Source organism: Caretta caretta, chromosome 2, assembly GCF_965140235.1.
Source record: "Caretta caretta isolate rCarCar2 chromosome 2, rCarCar1.hap1, whole genome shotgun sequence".
Taxonomy (NCBI): Eukaryota; Metazoa; Chordata; order Testudines; family Cheloniidae; genus Caretta; species Caretta caretta.
Genome location: NC_134207.1, coordinates 182,901,334 through 182,924,947, shown reverse-complemented (window position 1 = coordinate 182,924,947; position 23,614 = coordinate 182,901,334). Strand labels below are relative to the sequence as shown.

At 40.6% G+C, this 23,614-nt stretch overlaps 1 protein-coding gene across 7 annotated transcripts in view; it reads right to left on the bottom strand.

The window, feature by feature from the left end:
* PDE1C (phosphodiesterase 1C) overlaps positions 1-23,614 on the bottom strand; it is a 518,371-nt gene that overhangs the window by 231,866 nt on the left and 262,891 nt on the right. Inside the window, exon 2 of one of the 7 annotated variants that reach the window (XM_048839026.2) lies at positions 12,091-12,117. The exons of the other annotated variants lie outside the window; for them this stretch is intronic. Within the exon in view, the coding sequence (XP_048694983.1) occupies positions 12,091-12,117 (27 nt within the window). The remainder of the gene's footprint in view (positions 1-12,090; positions 12,118-23,614) is intronic. 7 annotated transcript variants of the gene reach the window in all.

Here is a 23,614-nt window from a genome sequence, read left to right as displayed (position 1 = left end):
TTCAGGATGGCCATGTCCCCAATAATAGAGTTTTGCATTTCCCTCCCTGTGCACATTAATGAAGATTTACCCTTTTAGATTCCTTTCATCTTGGTTACTAGGCTGAAATATTTGTATAATAGTTAAAACAACAAATCCAATTAAATCAGTGTACATCCCCAGTAGTAATGCTCTGCACAGCCATGTCAATAATCCAGTTCTGCCTGCTCTCCAGCCTGGGAGAGGAAAGGAATGTCTTACCGCTCAGCCCCGGCCCCATCCCAGAGCCCACAACCCCGCACTCCAACCCTCTGCCCAAGCCCCTCCTACACCCCAAACTCCTCATCTCCAGCCCCACCCCAGAGCCCTCACTCCCAGTCAGAGCCCTCATCGCCCCCCAACCCTCTGTCCCAGCCTCCTCCTGCACCATGAACCCCTCATCCCCGGCCCCACCCCGCAGCCCTCACCTCCACATCCCAATCTTCTGCCCTACCCTGAGCCCCCTCCCACGCTCCAAACCCCTCGGCACCACCAAATGAATTTTGTGTAATAATAATAAACAATGGATAAATTCTTAATAAAATTACCTAGAGAAAAAGAACAAAAGGATCATTCAGCAAGTGATGGCCTGAGTTCGACACCCTGCTTGCAAACTGACGTTATACAAAAGAAAAATGCAGCAAATCTAAAAGATAAGAAAAGGAGTTTTCATCAATCTTAGCTATCAAGATTTACGTGGTTGGAGTACAATAGCGAATTAGAACTTTTGCTTTTGAGAGTTATTGATCCAAGAGTGCTTGGCTTCTTCTGTATTCAAAAGAGTATTAATAAAGTTGATATTCATAGTTAAAAACATGTTTCTTATGATAGTGATATTGTGCAATATAGGGAAACTGTTAAACGCTTACTGTTTCCAGTCCATTTTTACATTGTTTTAAAAAATATATATCAGCTTACAAGGCAGGTGGAGGAGTAGGGGGACAGGACTTGGACCTGTTCTGGGCACCACCAAAAATTATACAAATCTGCCGCCCCTGCTTACCAGTTCCTCCAGTTCTCACATGGAGGTTCTCCATTGGATTGGCATTGCAGCATCTGCCATGGGCCATTTACAACAGATATGTAATCAACATCATCTTCGTATGACAACCAAGTTCAGGATTTATTCGAGCTATATCCTTTCCATACTGTTGTACGGCTGCGAAAAATGGACACTATGCCGCTCAGACTGGACAAAGCTGGAGGTTTTCCACACAAAATGTCAACGTCGTCTATTGAGCATAAAGTGGAATGACTTCATCTGTAATGCAGATGTTTATGGTCGCTTGGGTCTACAGACTACTGGGGCCATTGTCTGCAGGCAGTGCCTTACGCTTTTCTGACATGTCGCAAGGATGCCACAAGACATCCCAGCGAACGCTGTTCTCCAGGTGGCTTGTAAATTCCAGGACAAAATTCCACCAACTGAGGGGTGGAGGTGGCCCAGAGGCAGACCCCCTATTACATGGATTCATCAAGTCTGTTTTGATGTTGGACTCTCAGACTGGCAAGCCTTTGCAGTTGCATAGGAACGGATCAAATGGCGAATGAGCGCTACGGCCGACGGTCTGGCTAAGCGTTGAAGAGAGAGAGAGAGAATCTCTCATATTGAAGCTGTTCCACATTTTCTAACTCACTAACTAGTCATTGGACAAGGATGTGAACTTGGTCTCCCACATCCCGTATTAGGTGAGTGTCCTAACCACCAGGCTATAGAGTCATTCTTAGTCTCTTTCCCTGCCCCATTCATTATCCATTGCCATTATAAAGGACTATGAACTGCCACTATGAATAACCTGATCTGCAGCCTTACTAGCCAGATGTTAGTTTTAGAGCCTGATCCTGTGAGGTACTGAGTGCTCTTAACTCCTGTTGAAGATAGTGGGAGTTGAGGATGACCAGCACCTTGCAAGATCAGGTTCTCAAAAGGATAAATGCTTTTTCTATTAGTTATTAAACTGTAATCCTCTAATGTACCATGGATGCATCATATATGTTGCTGGAATTTTGTCTGCTTATTAAATATATATTTTAAAATTACTTAATTTGAGCTGAGCAGTAGTTTAATTACTTGCAGAGTTTAAGGAATTAAGGATTTTTTTTTAAATTTGTAATTAAGATAATTTTGCAAGGTCAGTAGATAAGCTATAGAAATTAAATGTCAGAACTAAATAATAGTGGACTAAGTATATTGTCAAATGAAACAAAATGCCAGATGCCAAGACTTATTCCATGCCATGCTGATATTTTTAAAGCATATTACGGATAACAGTTGCCACCTCTGACTGCCCGTTCCATCCTTTAAATAATCAACGTCCTTAAGTATAGAACTTCCATTTTTTTCCATTGCTTCACTAGAATAAAGATCAGAATTAACTCCACACATCTTCCCAGGACAACAGTACACATGGTAACAATGCCATATCCTAAAAGTATTAAGGGAAAAGATTTATTCAAGGAACATTATACTAGACCAAAACCTCAATAGGCACATAAATAAGCAATTACCCAAAATTAGGCACTTAAAGAACTAAATATTTGCACGCTTCCTTAGGACACCATCCACTTGAATATCATCTGTCCATCTAAAAGATTTATTATTATGAGTAACCCTGAAGATTATAACTAAAAAGTATTAGAGAGAAAGAAAAACATTCAGTTGGTTTGTTTTTTTTTGACATTTGACTTTGTATATGGCTCGTGTGACTGTTGTACTTGTGGTGGACAGACCTCAATAGTGAGGCAAAATAACATTCGTAAAACTATTTCAACTTCTATCTTTTAATATTAGGTAATTACAAACTTGTTTGTGCCTTTACTGAATATTAAGATGCACCACGAGTATGTTATAGCCAGGGTACTTGAAATAGAACAATACCATTTATATTTAATTAGTTGTGTTGCAAAATGTTCAGGCTGGTTAAAGAAATTGCAGGAGGCTTCTGCTTCTATCTCCGAAGGACAAGCAAATGTCAGGAATTTAACCAACCCCTCCTTAGCATAAAACCAAGTTTCTTACCCCTAAGAGTGCTATACCAACTTAGAAAAACTGCATTTTTAAACTTTACTTTGCTTTAACTTTATACTAGTGTAAGCAGAGACAGGATGAGATCTACCCTGACATCTGGTGGTGAGTCATGGTGGGTTGTGGAAAAGAACTTCAGGGGCTGATCTCATTTGCATAGGCACACCCACCCCGCCTAGATGATCACTTTGGCTGCTGTAGGAGCTCCAGTTTCTCTGTTGTTGGGACAGGAATAAACTGTTATTACCTTGATTATGTGAATCAAGGACAGTGGAACTGTAGTTGGCCTTTTGTTATGATGGAGGGACTCACCATCAACTAAGCAGCACTCGCTAGGCAAGGGTCATGGGTTCCAAAACCCAGTGAATGGAGAGAGGCTGGGGACAGATATTAATACCTGGTGGTATGGGCCCCTTGGGTGAGGGCCTTACATGCTAATTGCACTTCCTTCTCTCTCTCCACTGTGGAATATCAGAACTAATTTTGATTCCATTAGGAGTCAAGTTACAGGCTACTGAGCTGAATTCACTTTGGGCCAATGGTGTAACAGCACTGAGGCTCCCCTACTACAAGCTGAAATCACAAAAGAGCTAAACTTACTAAGAGCTGAAATCACTGAGTGTTGTGTTAAGTAGTGGGGGAGCCTGAAGATATAGTGCGGAGCAGTTTGCGGGACGGCTGGCAGAGCAGAGCAGTTCATGGGATGGCTGGAGCGGCTCATGGGGGCAGCTGGCAGAGCAGAGTGATTCGTGGGACAGCTGGTGGAGCGGAGCCCCATGGAGAGGTGGGGCAAATCAGCTTTGGACCATGTAAGGTGCCCCTTAACCTCCCCCCCCCATCTCCATCCAGGTTGGGAGGTAAAACTCTGCAGATAAACTTTCAAACTCTGGGGCTGCACAGGGACAGAGACTTTTGGGTTGTTGGACTTTTGGGACTTTGGGTGATTTTGGGTTGCTGGACTCAAGAACCAAAAGGAAAGGACACGCCCCAATTTATTGGGGTGGGTTTTTGCTCATGGGTCATGTTATGAATCCTGTTGGTGGTGTTTCCCCAACATAATGCCACATTGTTTCTCTCTGTTATTAAAAGGCTTTTGCTACACTCAGACTCTGTGCTTGCGAGAGGGAAAGTACTGCCGCTTGGAGGCACCCAGCGGGGGTGGTATATATTTGTCCCAGGTCACTGGGTGGGGGCTCGAGCCGGTGTTACATTGTGTTATTGGAATGGAACCCCTAGATACCGAACCCGGCCCTTGTTGCTGCCAACTCTGGGCAGAAGGGTTACACTAATTTATTTTGTGCTACATTTAAAATAAGTATTGGTTATTGAAATTTGTGCTTTGTACAAAATATTTAATAGCAAAACAGATTGTAACTCTAAGGCAGTTGAGTCATGAGAGAACCACAAGAGTGTTTTATCTAAAGTAGAACATCTCTCTTTGTATAAGATACCAGTTGGTACAAATGTAATCCTTATCTCAAGAACAGAAACCATGTAAAACATTCATATTTTAGGAAGAGACCTGATTGTGGAAAGGAATGTAGGGTTGTGTTATCAGAGCAATAAATCTAGGAATAAAGTAGGCCTATACTAACTCCCTTTTCTTTTCTACGTGTGTGTTTAAAACTCCAGGAAAAACATGAGTAGCTGGAAATGTTTTAAACCTTTTGTTTGTTTCTAAATATGAAAATGGCTAACCTTTGTGAAATGCATACTTGCAAATATGTTAACAAAATGCAAAGCTCCTAATATCATTGCTATGTAAATGGCTAAATGCTTTATGTACCAACTTGGAATCGAATGACCTTGCTAAACTAATTACTGATGTAAGAGGCCATTTAAGTACAGAATATTTATATTAATGGAGAATTAATTAACTGGCAGTGTTCAGGCAATATAGCTGGAGCCGTATCAGTTCCAGGATATTAGAGAGATAAGGTAGGTGATATGATCTCCAAAGTCATGAAGCCAATGAATGAATGACCGCAACCAATTTAAATTTAAACAAGCCTGAAAGAGGTATGTTTTCCCAATTTCATGGAAATAGGAAGGAAAAATGGCACGTAGATGGAGGGGCAGCCAGGCCACATTTCAGTGAGTCAGGTTTCAGAGGAACAGCCGTGTTAGTCTGTATTCGCAAAAAGAAAAGGAGTACTTGTGGCACCTTAGAGACTAACCAATTTATTTGAGCATGAGCTTTCGTGAGCCACAGCTCACTTCATCAGATGTGTACCGTGGAAACTGCAGCAGACTTTATATACACACAGAGAATATGAAAAATACCTCCTCCCACCCCACTGTCCTGCTGGTAATAGCTTATCTAAAGTGATCAACAGGTGGGCCATTTCCAGCACAAATCCAGGTTTTCTCACCCTCCACCCCCCCACACAAATTCACTCTCCTGCTGGTGCTAGCCCATCCAAAGTGACAACTCTTTACATAATCAAGTCGGGCTATTTCCTGCATAGATCCAGGTTTTCTCACTTCCCCCCCACCCCCATACACACACAAACTCACTCTCCTGCTGGTAATAGCTCATCTAAACTGACCACTCTCCAAGTTTAAATCCAAGTTAAACCAGAATATCTGGGGGGAGGGGGGGGAGGAAAAAACAAGAGGAAACAGGCTACCTTGCATAATGACTTAGCCACTCCCAGTCTCTATTTAAGCCTAAATTAATAGTATCCAATTTGCAAATGAATTCCAATTCAGCAGTTTCTCGCTGGAGTCTGGATTTGAAGTTTTTTTGTTTTAAGATAGCGACCTTCATGTCTGTGATTGCGTGACCAGAGAGATTGAAGTGTTCTCCGACTGGTTTATGAATGTTAGAATTCTTGACATCTGATTTGTGTCCATTTATTCTTTTACGTAGAGACTGTCCAGTTTGACCAATGTACATGGCAGAGGGGCATTGCTGGCACATGATGGCATATATCACATTGGTGGATGTGCAGGTGAAGGAGCCTCTGATAGTGTGGCTGATGTTATTAGGCCCTGTGATGGTGTCCCCTGAATAGATATGTGGGCACAATTGGCAACGGGCTTTGTTGCAAGGATAAGTTCCTGGGTTAGTGGTTCTGTTGTGTGGTATGTGGTTGTTGGTGAGTATTTGCTTCAGGTTGCGGGGCTGTCTGTAGGCAAGGACTGGCCTGTCTCCCAAGACTTGTGAGAGTGTTGGGTCATCCTTTAGGATAGGTTGTAGATCCTTAATAATGCGTTGGAGGGGTTTTAGTTGGGGGCTGAAGGTGACCGCTAGTGGCGTTCTGTTATTTTCTTTGTTAGGCCTGTCCTGTAGTAGGTAACTTCTGGGAACTCTTCTGGCTCTATCAATCTGTTTCTTTACTTCTGCAGGTGGGTATTGTAGTTGTAAGAAAGCTTGACAGAGATCTTGTAGGTGTTTGTCTCTGTCTGAGGGGTTGGAGCAAATGCGGTTGTATCGCAGAGCTTGGCTGTAGACGATGGATCGTGTGGTGTGGTCAGGGTGAAAGCTGGAGGCATGCAGGTAGGAATAGCGGTCAGTAGGTTTCCGGTATAGGGTGGTGTTTATGTGGCCATTGTTTATTAGCACTGTAGTGTCCAGGAAGTGGATCTCTTGTGTGGACTGGACCAGGCTGAGGTTGGTGGTGGGATGGAAATTGTTGAAATCATGGTGGAATTCCTCAAGGGCTTCTTTTCCATGGGTCCAGATGATGAAGATGTCATCAATATAGCGCAAGTAGAGTAGGGGCTTTAGGGGACGAGAGCTGAGGAAGCGTTGTTCTAAATCAGCCATAAAAATGTTGGCATACTGTGGGGCCATGCGGGTACCCATAGCAGTGCCGCTGATCTGAAGGTATACATTGTCCCCAAATGTGAAATAGTTATGGGTAAGGACAAAGTCACAAAGTTCAGCCACCAGCCAAAAAAACTTCAAATCCAGACTCCAGCGAGAAACTGCTGAATTGGAATTCATTTGCAAATTGGATACTATTAATTTAGGCTTAAATAGAGACTGGGAGTGGCTAAGTCATTATGCAAGGTAGCCTGTTTCCTCTTGTTTTTTCCTCCCCCCCTCCCCCCAGATATTCTGGTTTAACTTGGATTTAAACTTGGAGAGTGGTCAGTTTAGATGAGCTATTACCAGCAGGAGAGTGAGTTTGTGTGTGTATGGGGGTGGGGGGGAAGTGAGAAAACCTGGATCTATGCAGGAAATAGCCCGACTTGATTATGTAAAGAGTTGTCACTTTGGATGGGCTAGCACCAGCAGGAGAGTGAATTTGTGTGGGGGGGTGGAGGGTGAGAAAACCTGGATTTGTGCTGGAAATGGCCCACCTGTTGATCACTTTAGATAAGCTATTACCAGCAGGACAGTGGGGTGGGAGGAGGTATTGTTTCATATTCTCTGTGTGTATATAAAGTCTGCTGCAGTTTCCACGGTACACATCTGATGAAGTGAGCTGTGGCTCACGAAAGCTCATGCTCAAATAAATTGGTTAGTCTCTAAGGTGCCACAAGTACTCCTTTTCATTTCAGTGAGTGACATTGCTACCTAGAGCATAGGATCAAGTGCCACTCAAACATCAGTAGGGGGATGGGGGAAAAAAGCCTTGTAAAATTTGTTAAGGGTTTTGTTTGTGTGTTTTAACTTTCGGGTCATACATCTTAAAGGGCGCTATCAGAAACCTGAAGTTTACAAAAGTGTTTTTTTTTTTAATCAAGTTGATAGTACCTCTTTAATGTTTTTGCATGGTCTTATTACAAAGCTTTTTTTCCACATCACAGCCACATTTTTATATAGCTTAGTAACATTTTCTGTCTTATGTTGTATCTCATGTGCATACTAGCAGCTATTTTAAAAACAAACTGATCGATAAAATCTCATGAGTTTGCTACTATTCAGTTCTTTAGAATGAGTTCACTGTGAAGAGTTGCATTTGCATCTCAATACTGCATGCAGAAAAGCCAGATTAGACAATTAGCCAATGTGCAACAATCAAAATAGCAAAGCAAATATTCTAATGGGCCAGACCAAACTACAGAAATATGTACCCTATGCACAGGGCCAATACAAGGACTATGCACCACTTAAGTCTCATTTTCAGAGCTTAAGTGGGTGTTAAGTGGTGCACAACCCTCATGGTGGGCTCATTGTATAGGGGTGAATTTTACCTAAACAGATGATAAATCCAATCAGGCAGATACCTGCTCAGTGCTTCCTGAAAGGTGCTGGGTGCCCTAAATATCCATAGACTTCTATAGTAATTGAGGGTGCTAAGCAGCTCTAAGGAAGTAATGAGCACTTTACAAGATCAGGCTTCATACAGTTGGGAGATATGAGTGTAATTCAGTCTCAATAATGGAACAGAACAGTCCTGTCATACGAAAAGTGACAACAACTTGGGATCTGACAGTCCTAGAAAGTTTCTTCCTCTGTGCTAGTTATTTGTTTATCTACCCTGTAAAATATCTTAGGTAACGATCTAAATATATATATATATATATATATAGTCGTCACTAACGCAAGGTTAACTAGATGTGAAGATAACAGATGGCCTACATGCTGATTAAAATAACCTGTGTCTCTGGTCCTGCAATGACTAATTTGCATCACAGCTCACTAGTTCAGGTACTAAATGGGGACTACTGAATTTAGGATTGCTTAGATATCTGTGGAACTGCCAAGTTTATGAAGAAAATTATATCAATCTACAGTGGTTTTTAAAGCATTTGAGTTACTCTTGCAATAACTGCAATAATTGCAAGAGTCTATATTTGCCATACCCTATTACAATTTTAGTACAACTCAGATAATATAGTGATGAGGGCCATATAAGTATACAGGTAGCAGACCATGATAGTACTTTAGATGATGATCTACATTTGAAAAAATAATAGTGCAGAAGACCAATCCAAGCTGTTGCTTATTGTATGGCAAATATGACATTGAATGAGACATGAAAACGTCATTAAGGTAGTTGAGCAAATTTCACTTGCAGGAGAATCTTTTGCATTGTTTTTCTAATAAAACCATAAGGTATATATCACAAAATCTAAAACCAATAAAAATCATGATGATTACAATCCTTCATTTGTAAGAATGTGTTTCTTTTGTCTGGATTGAACTTCTCAAGCATCCTTGGCCAGTGAATAAAAAATGTATTGACAGTGCCTAAAACTTTGTACGAATTGTAAATCCAAGTAGTCTGTGTACAAATTACAGTGTATATTAGGGTGAACAGATGCATAACAGATGCATAATAGCTTCAGTCTTGAGGGCAACCATTTAATAACACTTGAAAATTTTTCATACTGTAATGTTATTAGGGCTGCCTGGAAAAAAATAATTCCATTTGGTGAAAAATGCTGAAGTTTTGGCATTTGGTGTCATTCAGCATCAGGATGAAACTGAGACATTTCGAATTTTTTTGCAGAAAACTAGAGAGAGGTTTCAGCAAATCAGCGTTTTCTGATGAAAACACATCTCATCAAAAATTCCCAAACAGTTGCAAATATTACTTGAATCCATCATATATAAAGATATAAGAGAATAAAATCGAATATGTATTTGCATACACTGTAAGACTGCCACAATGTCTCACATCAGCCAAGACAGGTTATAAGGATCCGGCTGCCCTGGGCAAAACAGAAAGCTGTTACTCCAGTATTTTGCTCCAGTATTGGAGTATTACTCCAGTATTTTGCTGTTACTCCAGTATGTTACTCCTCTGTTACTCCAGTATTTTGCTCCATGACGTGACTATCTGTTCTGTTCATAGGATAGAGCTGGCCTCAATATAAATCTGTCCTTACGACTGTAAGGTGCTCAGAGCATGGATATTTCCCTCCAAAATTTTAACTGCTGCCAACGATCTATACATCACTATATAAATAATTAATAATTAACAATACTACCACCAATAGATAAGCATATGAAACTAGATGCCAAAGCAAACAAAAGACCATTACAGCTGTCGCCCTTCTGGGTTTGGTGACATTTGAAATCATAGATTCTTTTGTGTGGAAGAAAGAAAGAAAAAAGACATGATTAATGAATAAAGGAAGACTGGAATCAAATCATTTCCATATTTTTGGAAACCCCCATTCAAAAGATAGCAGCCCAAAGTGGTACCTAATTGTATTTCCATCCTACAGCATCCTTTCCTGGAAGTACTGGAGCACATTAAGCTTCCGCCTCAGACCGTCATACATATAATTTCCTTTGCAATGTGATACCTTTGTCACACAGCGGGTGGCAAATCCAAGATTGAAGCTCAAAGCCAGCCATTCAGGCAAGCAGAGCCTCGTTTCCAGGCACAACGACTAATTTGCTGCAGTACACAATATTCTGGCTGACATCCATCACTTGCTAAAAAGATTATCATTACTAGAGGCTAAGTAATTGCTGTGCACAGGCTCCTGCAATGACCTCTTACCTCCACGGGGCCAGTACCAATTGTCTCATAACACAAGGCCAAAAAGCATATATATCCTGTTGTGGAAAGCGTGGATTTCACCAGCCAACAGACACTGATACCAGCACAAGACACAAACTACACACACGACACATGCAGAGATAAATCAGCAATGGAACAAAAATCCCAAAAGACATAAAACTTAACCCCCATTAGTGGTGAGAAGGAAGAGTAACTGTATATGGATTAAAAACACACAACCAGATATGCCATAAACATCTCTCGCACATTTCAGTTCTCAGTTAAGTTGATAAATACATGGATAGTGGGCTAACTTCTATGAACTTATATTCTAATTTACCTCTCTTCTGATGCTTACAATGGTAGCTTAAGTACCTCCTCACACAAAAAACCCCACCACCTGAACACACACACTCACACCGCTGCCATAGTAACATATATAGAAAACACAAATTAGATTGTTTACTCAGGTCAATGCAAGCAATACAAAATATGTACGTAGTGATCGTTCAGCTTCCAGGAAATTATTTTCTGCCCCCTATGAACCATCTCACAGCAGCCAAACACCTCTCACTACAAGCACACCTATTACGAAATAATTAACTAGCGGATCAAATCAGCAGCAAGTGAAACATGAGAGAAATAGAGTTCAGCTAAACACAGACAAACAGCGCAGGTTCTACTATTGGGGCACCTACCCAGTCAGAAACATACGTTTACCTTCATTCAAATTCTTTACAACATTGAATGCTGTTTACTTAACACAATAGCTTTCCCAGATGATAAATTCATGTACAGCAGCTGTTCCAGTGTCCCACAATGTGCAGGGTACAATTGCACAGTCCAATACAGAGATCTCCAAAGCAGCAGAAGTAGGACCTCACTGGAATAGCCACAACACAGCACTGAGGGGCAGATTCAGAAGCATCTTCAGGGCTAAATCCTTCACAGTGCAAAATACCCTCAACTCCCACTGAAGTCAATGGGAATGCACAGCACTTTGCAGGATTGAGCCCCCAATCAATAATCTGATACAGCATTACGGCAAACTGCAGTGTCACACGCTAAAACTTCGAGCTAGAGTCACCACTGCCAATCACACCATCTGAAAGCAAACAAAAGCCATGCTCCCCAGAGAGCAATGAATCAGACAACCACTATTAAGCTTTCCTACGGCAAGGACACTGTAAGATAACTCGATATTTTGGCAGTACTAGGGTCTGTTTATCAATGGGATCCCAATCTTCCTTTGGTCTCCTGCAAAGGCACATGTCATCAGCAAGACTAAAAGCCAACAAATCAATTTTTTTTTTATTACTGCATGTGTACTGCTAAAAGCAAGAACTGGCAGATCTTGCCGAAGGAATTGAGAGAAAATTTGTTAGGACTCACAACCAAATCATTCAGCCCTTACGCAGACAAAACTCCCACTAACGCCAATGGGAGTTTTGAGGAATAAGTACAGGATTGTGCCTCAGAGAGGGCAACTGTCTGTGAAATTGATTCCCATGATGAACAAAACCAATACGCCAGATACAGTAAAAACCAATACATGAAAGTAAATTCTTTCTTCAACCTCTTTAAAGGACAGTCGACTTACAAACACCTTCAGAGTCTTCTGTGACTTACTCTTACCTCTGTGATGTTTTCTTGTATTTTCTCCTGCAGGAAAAACATAAATAAAAGTGAGATAAGGAGGTCAGGCCTTTGAAAACCCCACAGAAAGAATGGACCAATACTGCCAAATCAGAAGCATTCACGTATCAGAAGCTAAGGCACAGTAATCTCTGCAATGGGGAAGCTCCATATCTAATAACCCTTTTTCTTCCCAGTGTTGGTCTGCTGAAACAAATCTTATCCAGCTGTAATTTCAATGAGTGATAAGGGCCCAGTCCCACTTACACTGATGTCAATGGTGGTTTGGTTTTTTTGCCATTAACTTCAGTTGAAGCAGGAGCAGGCATGGCATGTGTGTGTATGTGTGTGCATGCACGCGCGTGCGAATGTCCCTGTTCATATTGCTGCTTTTTGTGAGACAGGCCCAGAACAACAAAGCAAAAAAGGTATTATTTAAAACTAAAAACCATAAAAATCAGAAAATGCATGGACACAAGGAATGGAATGACATTTTATTTTTAATTGAAGGCATGGACCCTGTATCATGGTTGCCAAATGGTAAACCCTCTACTATCTTTAGATAGTACAAATTTGGTACAACAATCTCTGTCCCATACTCAGATGAGCAATATTGGACTAATTAAACTTCTGGATATTTAGTTTTAAAAGTTTGAAAATATTTAGTTAAGGCTTTCCTGTGTGAAAATTCATTTGTTAGAATCCTCACACACAAGAGTAGAACAACAAAACATTCACAAACAGTAGCATCGAGACTTAATGGATTATTGTCTACTACTGACATTCACAAAACCGTGATATACAAAGAGAAAAGCTCAAAGTCACTTGAAGTTATCTAACACTAGAGCACTAATTTTAATTAGAGCTGGGCAGAAAACGGAATTTCTGTTTCATGGAGGATTTTGAGATTCCAAAATTTGTTTTCAATCCAATTCAGAACAGAAACCCAAAGTTTCAAAATTTTCTGTGAAAGAAACTTTTTAAAAAATTCATTTCAGATCAACTGAAACATTTAATTTAATTTATTTTAAGACAATTTAAAATTCTAAATGAAAAGTCATTTAGAAAGGAAAAACATCAAAACAGTTTGTTCAGAAAATGTTGAAACATCCTGTTTTAACACTATCAGAACTTTTTACTTCACGACAACATTTAGACAAAATTACATGATTCCACAAGGTATTTTGATTTCAACTGCATTTTCCAACCGAAAACTGTTCCTTCCAAGTTTTCTAGCCAGCTCTAATTTTAATTTCTTTAACAGAGATGGACCTACATTATGGTGCTGTTTGCATTTGACTCACATTTCACTCTTCTACTCACTTGTAGATTTCTATCATTAAAAAAAGACTCACACAGCACTCTTTCATCTGAGATCAGTATATTGCATTAGAACAGTGGTTTTCAACCTGTGGTCCACGGCCCCTTGGGGGGTCTGCAGACTATGACAAAGATTTCCAAAGGGGTATACACCTTCATTAGAAATTTTTTCAGGGTCCACAAATGAGGGCAACAAAGGTGTGACAAGATTATGATGCTCAACAGATGGCTCAGGCACTGGTGCTATAAGGAGGGCTTTGGGATGTATGGCCGTTGCGAAGCATTCATGGACAGAGGACTGTTCTCTTGGGATGGACTTCACCTGAGTAAGGAAGGAAATAGACTTCTAGGATAGAGGCTGGCACAACTGATTAAGAGATCTTTAAACTAGGAATCTGGGGGAGATGGTTGGGAGATGTCCAGGTAATCTCCACGCTGGATTTTAACATTGAGAGGAAAGAAAACGAAGTAAGAAAGGCTACAGCCGTGGATAGGGGAATGGACATAAGGAGGAAGGGTAGTGTACATACCAGCCTAATAGGTGATACTGGCGGTAGAATGTCTGTGCCTAATCGGGTAAAGAATGTGAGTGAGGCCAAACAGCAAAAATTAAGATGTTTGTACTCTAATGCAAGGAGCCTCGGTAACAAAATGGAGGAACTAGAGTTACTGGTGCAGGAAGTGAAACAAGATATTATCGGGATAACAGAAACATGGTGGAATAGTAGTCATGACTGGACTACAGTTATTGAAGAGTATGTGCTGTTTAGGAAAGACAGAAATAAAGGCAAAGGTGGTGGAGTAGCACTGTATATCAGTGATGAGGTAGACTGGAAAGAAATAAGAAGTGATGGAATGGATAAGAGAGTCTATCAGGGCAAAAATCACATTGGGGAAGAAAGCAACTAGAGCCTCCCCTAGGATAGTGCTTGGGGTGTGCTATAGACCTCCGGGATCCGATCTGGATATGAATAGAGACCTCTTTAATGTTTTTAATGAAGTAAATACTAATGGGAATTGTGTGATCATGGGAGACTTTAACTTCCCAGATATAGACTGGAGGACAAGTGCTAGTAATAATAATAAATAGGGCTCAGATTTTCCTGGATGCAATAGCTGATGGATTCCTTCACCAAGTAGTTGCTGAACCAACAAGAGGAGATGCCATTTTAGATTTAGTTTTGGTGAGTAGTGAGGACATCATAGAAGCAATGGTTGTAGGGGACAACCTTAGTTCGAGCGATCATGAGCTAATTCAATTCAAACTAAATGGAAGGATAAACAAAAATAGATCTGCAAAAAGAAAAGGAGTACTTGTGGCACCTTAGAGACTAACAAATTTATTTGAGCATAAGCTTTCGAGCTACATGCATCCGATGAAGTGAGCTGTAGCTCACGAAAGCTTAAGCTCAAATAAATTGGTTAGTCTCTAAGGTGCCACAAGTCCTCCTTTTCTTTTTGCGGATACAGACTAACACAGCTGCTACTCTGAAAAATAGATCTGTGACTAGGGCTTTTGATTTCAAAAGGGCTAACTTTAAAAAATTAAGGAAATTAATTAGGGAAGTGGATTGGACTGAAGAACTTATGGATATAAAGGTGGAGGAGGCCTGGAATTACTTCATGTCAAAGTTGCAGAAACGATCAGAAGCCTGCATCGCAAGAAAGGGGGGAAAATTCATAGGCAGGAGTTGTAGACCAAGCTGGATGAGCAAGCATCTCAGAGAGGTGATTAAGAAAAAGCAGAAAGCCTACAAAGAGTGGAAGATGGGATGGATTAGCAAGGAAAGTGACCTTATTGAGGTCAAAACATGGTGGGATAAAGTGAGAAAGGCCAAAAACCATGTAGAGTTGGACCTTGCAAAGGGAATTAAAACCAATAGTATAATAGCCATATAAATAAGAAGAAAACAAAGAAAGAAGAAGTGGGACCACTAAACACTGAGGATGGGGTGGTGGTTAAGGATAATCTAGGCATGGCCCAATATCTAAACAAATACTTTGCCTCAGTCTTTAATGAGGCTAATGAGGACCTTACGGATAATGGTAGGACAACAAATGGGAATGAGGATATGGAGGTAGATATTACCACATCTGAGGTAGAAGACAAACTTGAACAGCTTAATGGTACTAAATTGGGGGGTCCAGATAATCTTCATCCAAAAATATTAAAGGAACTAGGACATGATATTGCAAGCCCATTAGCAAAAATTTTTAATAAATCTGTAAACTCAGGGATTGTACTATATGACTGGAGAATTGCTAACATAGTTCCTATTTTTAAGAAAGGAAAAAATGTGATCCAGGTAACTACAGGCCTGTTAGTTTGACATCTGTAGAGATTCTGTGGCCTGCGTTGTGCAGGAGGTCAGACTGGACGATCATAATGGTCCCCTCTGACCTTAAAGTCTATGATTCTAAAAAAGGTTGAAAACCACTGCACTAGAAAACCTTGCAGTATCATAGGTAACAGTGTTAGGAAAGGGAAGGTTGCCTGATTTTCAAAGAGCATTATTCTGTATTGCTGGTATAATTTCCACACCTGCACTCCCATTACAGTCACTTTACATATGCAAACCAAGTTACTGATTTTGTTTATAGATATATAATTTGCATGGTATGGGTGAAAACAATGTAGTTAAAGGAACAGCTGTTTACAGGCTCAGTATCACTAATGCATGCATGCTTGTCTTTAAAAGAAAAAAAAACCTGTGTGCCACCAACAGCTGCAGGCATATAGCAATAAATTTATGGTATGCCTGCATTTCCATCCAGTGTTACAAAAACAAAGTCTGTTGCTGCTGATCATCAAAGCTGCTCGGGGAAGGAATTGACACTTTAAAGTTAAGTTTTCAAAAACAGCCTCTAATATGCAATCAAAACTAAGAGAATTTAGACATCTACCTGTTTGCACTTGCCTCCCACACAAGATCAGGTAGTTAGGACACACAATAGCACAAGTCATAAATTAGAGGCTGATTTAAGACTCCTTTGAAAACATTCTCAGAATCCACTAGTGACTAGAATCATCAATATTCATGTGAGGAGCTTACACACTGAAAGACTACCTTGAGTTAACAAGCAGAAATGGTCAGGAATGAACAGCAGCTCCCTCTGCAGTTGTCTCATTTGCCTACACGTAGGGAAGGGTGGGATGGGCTACCAAATTAATCTCATTACAGGAGGAATCTGATCTGAAAGGAGAATGTTGGAACTAAATTAAACTTACTCCTTGGGGGATTCTGTGTCAAAAAATTTAAAATTCTGTGCCCCAAAATTAAAAATTCTGCAAAATTCTGCACATTTTATTTGTCAAAATAACGCAATATAATCACACCAGTTTCAAATTTTTGGCAAGTTATTTAAACTACAATACATAAAAAAGTCACAATAACTATTCAGCATTTCCTTAACACATGAAAGTTAAGTTACAAACACTTGGTAACTAATAACCTGCATCCAGTTATAATCCTAGATTTTCATTTAAATTACATTACAGAACACTAAACAGAAAAAAAAAAAAAGAAAAAAAAAGGAGAATGTCATTTTAAATTGCTCAGACTTTCACACATGAAAGTCATACAGTTTTGCTAATCATTGTCCTGGACCTGACTGAGTACTTTGGGAAGTGCTTGGTTTTGATTATCCTGACATTTTATTGACTGCTTGGTAAATGTATTATTTGCCCTCAAAGTCCTCTTTTTTAAAGGAGTAAGTAAAATAAATCCTGAGCTGTAATCTAACCCCATTCTGCCACTTTGGCACAGGAAAAAAGTGAGAAAGCACATAGATCTTCTTAGCTGATTCCCTTACTGTCATTTATAGGGCTTTACATCACTCTGGCAATGTAGGGGCCTTAAAACTTTTACAGGTTTTATGGTCCTAGGGGAATTGACTGAGAATGGGAAGAGTTAACTAACAACAGGAACATTAACAATGTTACTATGCAGGCAGGCTGCTACATTTCTGCCTCAGGGAATGAGATCAATTAACCATTAACAGCAACATTAACAAAATGTGGGTTGGTTTTGTTTTGTTTTTTTTTTAAAAAAAGCTATTTTCTTTAATTTAAAAACAAACAACTTTGTAACATGACACTAATATTTAAGTGTTTTTTCAATTCTCAAGAAGTTACGCACATGTTACTAGGCAGGCAGGCTGCTACATTGCTGCCTTGGGGACAGAGCCTTCCTTCTGCATAATAAAAAGACCTACCCCCCTCCATGCCCAGCAAGCCCCAGTGGCAAGTGAGAGGGACAGTCTGTCTTGCTTGTTGGCCAGCCCTGCCCTCCTAATGGTAATCAACATTTCCCCCGCAGACATGCACACCCAGTCCCCCTCCCCCCACAGTGATTTGCATCTCTGAGGCTGCTCCAGGCACGCTGGAACAGATGCACTGTCTGCGATGCCAGGGAAGAAGCGCATGTCCCCCTGCAAATTTCTTTTGCATTTTTCTATGCGGGGGACAAGGGGGGGCACAGAAATATGCGGGCCACATGAATTCTGTGCCTCCAGGGGCAGAGAATTCTGTCCGGAGTATAAATTTTGGTATTGGGATAAACCTTGTAACAGATAGCTGTTCAGTGGAAACTCACAAGAACCTCTCTTTCTACAAACAAAGGTAACCAGAATGACAGCAGGCTAGTGAAGGCAGTCATGACTAAGATTATGTCATGTTTATTTTTTGTAAAAGTCACAGACAGGTCAAGGGCAATAAACAAAAATTCACAGAAGCCATGATCTGTCTGTGACTTTTGCTGTTGAGGCTCCCTGGGTTCCCCCGCCACCATGGTGGCTGGGAGTTGCAGGGTGACCATATTTCCCAAAGAGAAAATGGGACACCCTCAGCAACTCGCCTGAGGTATCTCCCCACCATCGCTGGGACCCCGAGGAAGGCCCCCTCAGGAGTCTGTTACCTGTCACTGCCAGCTCCAGAGTCCTGCAGCCCCAGGGGCTAAAGCAGAGAATGTCAGGGAGGTCTCTAAAAAGAAAAGGAGTACTCGTGGCACCTTAGAGACTAACCAATTTATTTGAGCATAAGCTTTCGTGAGCTACAGGTCACTTCATCGGATGTCATGGATTCTGTGACTTCCATGACCGCCATGATATAAATGTAGCCTTAATCATGACTGATGCTGCATTCGTTCTTGTTGTACATCCCATGCTGATGGCCTATGATAGGGTTCAGGGGCTCTGCCAGATCTGGGTTAATAAGGATTTGACTTGAATTCAGCTTCCCTTCTCCTTGCATGGGTGCTCTGGCAAAGAGATATAAGGATCCCATTCAGCAAGTGTTATTAATGTAAATCCATCTATTGTGGAATGCATTACTACAATAAACCGCCCTTAACTTATGTTAAAGAACATACTAGCAGAAGCTGATATTTTTTTTCATACTGAATGAAATTAAGACTCAGACTCAGTGGACCCTCTATTACTTTTATTTAAATCTGCGTAAGTCATGAGTAACTCCGCCAAAGTCAATGTTGTTACAGAAGCCTCAGAGCAGTGCAAGGGCAGACTCAGTTATAATACATGAAGCTGCCAATGGAAAAGGGTGATTCATCTGCAAAAAGATTATATCAGAGCAGAACAAAATGGGGGATGGCTACAATAAAGCCTCTGAAGCAAATGAAATAAAGTCAATGTATCAACTGAGCCAGTTGCTTCACTATCCATACTTCTGAACAGATAAGGCAAATTTCATACCAAGGCAACACAGAAGCAAAATGAAAGGCTCTGTACAGACCTTTGCAAAATGAGAGTCCAAGGACAGAACAGGCATTTTAGATGATTTACCCGCTCATAAGTGATTATTTTTTATTATTCCAAATCATGGTTTAGGCACATTGCTAGCATTCCTACATTGCCACTGTCCATGCTGTATCTCTCCTGCAGATAAAGAGACTTCAGTATCCAGCTATGGCAATCCAGCACCTTTTCATGGATATATTATGTCACTTGTATAACTCTCCCCATACAGGTATATAATAAAACAAACATACCTGTCGCTGGCTTGTACATCTCATCAAGCATTATTGATCAGCGGGGTCCTACAGTGTGTTATATTAAGAACATACAAAGTGTTCCAGGTTTGGACCAGAATCAAAATCCATGACTACCTAAACTGTATTGAATAGTATCTCAACGGCAACGAGACTGTGTAAGAACCCTAATATCCACAGAACATTCATTTTAAAGGTGTGCTGCAGGCATAGCTGATAGAAAGTTTTGTAACAAACAAATCTGACTGGTCAAGTCTCACACTGGTGGTTACAAAGGTTATCACGTATAGCCTTTCTCTCAGCAGAGAACTTCATGAAGTTCACCAAGGTGGTTTCTCTGGTACTGTTCTGAAGGAGGAGATACTAGTAGACAAATTTTAATCATCGCAGTGTTTATATGTTGGGATCCTAGATTCCCAAAACATTCTTCCTGCAGATAAAAACATGAATTATTTTCAGCATGAATAACCGGTACTACCTACTGTAAAGTACTGTGATGTTGAAATATGCCTCATCACTTTGCTCCCTTATGATTGGCCTAATTGGTGTAAGTCCTAACACTGCTGTAGTTAATGACAGTTTTCCTTTATCTCATGTTTTTGGGGGCCGTGCTTTGGGAACACAAAGTCTGCAGTTCTATTCCCTCTTGATGACCGTGAAGACCTAGGCAGCCACATTCATTACATTACCTACGTGTGGTCTCCTGAGTCTAACTTTTCTGTAGGTGGTTACATTAACCAATCCCGCGGGACTGTAATATATACCTGTAAACAATTTTATCCTTATTATGTGTATCCTTAAAGAGTATTTAAGTTTTAGTTTTAGTGATGGTGAAAGGAGCTGGAAAAGAACTCTGCAAACTGAAAATCCCTGTTAGCAGAAAAGTTATAGCACAGATGGTGGCAATACATATTTCACCACACTAGTTGTCAATGTAGCTCAACTCTTGCATGGAAAAGACAATTCTAGAAGTGTGATACTGCTCAGTCTCCACGTACATACATTTGTTGACCTTTACCAAGACTACCAGTAAAGGTTCCAAATAGTAATTCTCTTTTAGTAACAAGGAAAAAAATGTAAATATAAAAGACAGATTCCTCTAAGTGATAAATGGATCAATATTGGTAGTGGTAATAGTGACTTGGTTAGGTAGAATTAAAGATCTACTGGAGATAAAATAATATTCCCAGACTCTGGTTCACAAAGAGATTACGAAGCACGGCTACTTAATCAACACTACTTTATTTTCTCCTTCTCTCACTACTGTCCACAGTTTGGTTCGCTCCTCTCTCTTCCATTCCAGAGATGGCTGTATTTCAGTGGTGCTTTGGAATCCTTTGAATGAAAGACACTATATAAACGTAACTTAATTTTGAATTCTTTCTTTTCTTTCAGAAATCAAATAAAACAGTGTTTAAAAAGTTGGAGCAAGATCTGGATCTACTAGTCTCTGTGCACTTTGAAAGAATGCTGACCATCAGCTAGCCACTAAAACTGGGGGGGGCTTCCTAGAGAAAACATACATAGCAGTAGGAAAGCTTCCTTTAATAACCCTCTGGTAACCCAGCAGTTGGGACATATATACTTGAGCCGTAACTCAAGGAAGGACAAAAAAACATTGGGCAAAGTCTTTTTGTCCTTTTCCTGGGACTTTCTCTAAGAAATAAATGACCCATTCCAGGGTCAACAGGATTGTCTTGTTCTCTTACACACCATTACCAGGTCACAATGCCACTCACTCAAATTTGACAGAGTGGCAGCTGGGCCAAACCTGAGTGGTGCTGCAAGTGCCAGATCACAGTACCCAAAAGGGAGACAGGAGCAGTCAGAGCTGCCACTGCAGGGTGAGCTTGTTGTTTTACCATTTTATTTTGTGTTATCTCACATTTGCAAAAACCACAGGGCTCTACTTATCTCCATAAGTTGGGTGGAGCTGAGCACACACCCCTCTGGTCAGCATCTCCCATTGGCTAGTTTAGGCAGCTACTGCCTAGCATGCTGGCTTTTATGGACTGTGGTCTAAGATACCTAACTCAGACTTTATGAATCACAGTGATTTTCTAGGCACCTAAAAGTTAGGCACTGTGACCATCAGTGTCACAACACCTAACTGCTTTTGTGCATCCAAGCCCACATGCTGGCAACACACGAGGAGTGTGTTTATCTCAGATAACCACATTTCCATATGTTAGCCCGCTGGGAAAAGTAGTTAAATTGACTGAGTGGGGGGAAAAGTAAGGCTAAGTAGCTCTGCTAACCATGTAGGTTTTTTCCCACAAAACCACACAACTCAGAATCTTAGTTAGCTAAACGAATTGCTCCTTCACTCCTACACAGTTTCTAAAGAATAATCTGAATCACTTAGGTGACGTTTCACTCTGAACAGTGACTCCAAAATTGGCATTGTGGGGTTCCATATTTACTGAATCTCAATGACTGATTAAATAAACTAACCAAATTTGCAAGTAATAGGTTGCTTTTCTCTAACTGTGAGCCCCACAAACTCACCATGGGATCTAAAAGTCAAGCAATGTTATTTCCTGCTCATGTATCATTACCAGTAATAACAATCTTGCAGGCCCCAGTCCTGCACTCAGTTACACCTGTGCAGCCTCATAGTCTTCAGAGTAAGTGAGGTTAAAATTGGGGACTTGGCAAATTGCACCTTTGATAATAATTTGGATAATGATGCATGAGCCAGAAAATAATCCAATTCATTATCTTCTCTCCACTGGGCTGGTTCTGCATTGCTAGCAAGCAAGGAAGGCAGTGACAACTTATCTTTGTCACTAGAGTCAGTAGATCTGGCTCTAAATACACAGAAGGAGCATGCCTGTTGTTTAAGAAGGTACCTTTTTACAAAGCCACTTTTCCAGCAGAAACACAACCATCCAATGTCTGGTTTCTGCATGGAAATAATTTAAATGGGTTATTTCATGGGTCAGAGTGCTCCTTTTCCTTTTATATTTAAAAGTGTCTTAATTAACACATTTAAGATAACAGTGGGAACTTAATCACCCATTAACAGACACCCAATAATGTCTGTCTTTATATTAGAGCCCTGTTGTGTTCTCAGCTCAGGCAAAACACAGCCATTCATCATTGCCTCTCTATATAGGCTCATCTGAACAGATCGTTCAGCAACCATGAGAGATAATGAGGTGCTGCTGTATTATAAATTCCACCACATAGTATGAAAGACTTTGTTGGATCTATGCTTTTCTGCACTGCCAGAACTGGGCTTCTACAATAGGTCCTATGGTAAGGTTGTTATAAATAGGTTTAATATTTTAACAAGCTGAAATTGAGAAGAGCAATTTATGTCTGGCAAAATAGATGGGTGAGAGTCAGGGACATCACCACCTCCAGCTTCTTCCAACGATGTGTTACTAAAATATATTGTAAACTAGAGCTGGGTTACAATTTTTGGACGAATAGTTTATTCACCAAAAAAAATGCAGTTTTGGTCAAACACAAACTATTCTCAAGTTTGATGCCAATCTGAAGAATAGTTTTAGCCAAAAAAAGAATCAGGCTATAGGCACAAAATAGTGGAGAGGGAATAGCCCCCTTTATAACTTTTAGCCCATGGTTAGGGGATTCATCCATGCAGGGAACCCAGATTCAATTCCGTCCTCTGCCTGATGTGGAGTAGGGATTTGAACTTGGATCTCCCACAAGACTGTCCCAACCACCAGCCCATAGACTATTCTAGGATGGGTCTATCTCAATTTCTCGTATTGAAGGCTGGGCTACATTGTATAATATAAATTGAATGGTCATTGGAGCAGGGACTGGAACTTAGATCTCCCAGGTTAGTGCCCTAACCACTGGGCTATCGAGTCAGTCTCAAATTCTCTCTCTGGCCCAATGGACTATTCAAGTATTTTATATAAAATGGAACAGCATCAACAGGAGAGACAGAGAGAATCCAGAATACCCATAGCCCAATGCCTCGGGCACTCTCTGGGGAGAGGGGAGGCAAGTTCAAATCCCTGCTTCTTATCAGGCAAAGGAAGGGAATTGAACCCAAGTATCCTAACCATGGGCTAAAAAAGTACAAGAGGCCACTGCCACCTCCTCCCCCTCTTCTTTTGTAAATCTAGCCCTTTCAAAATTCCCAGTACCTCAGTGTTTCAGACCCGACACAATGTTAATTCAACCCAAATCAGACTATTTACCAACAATTCTGAAAAAAA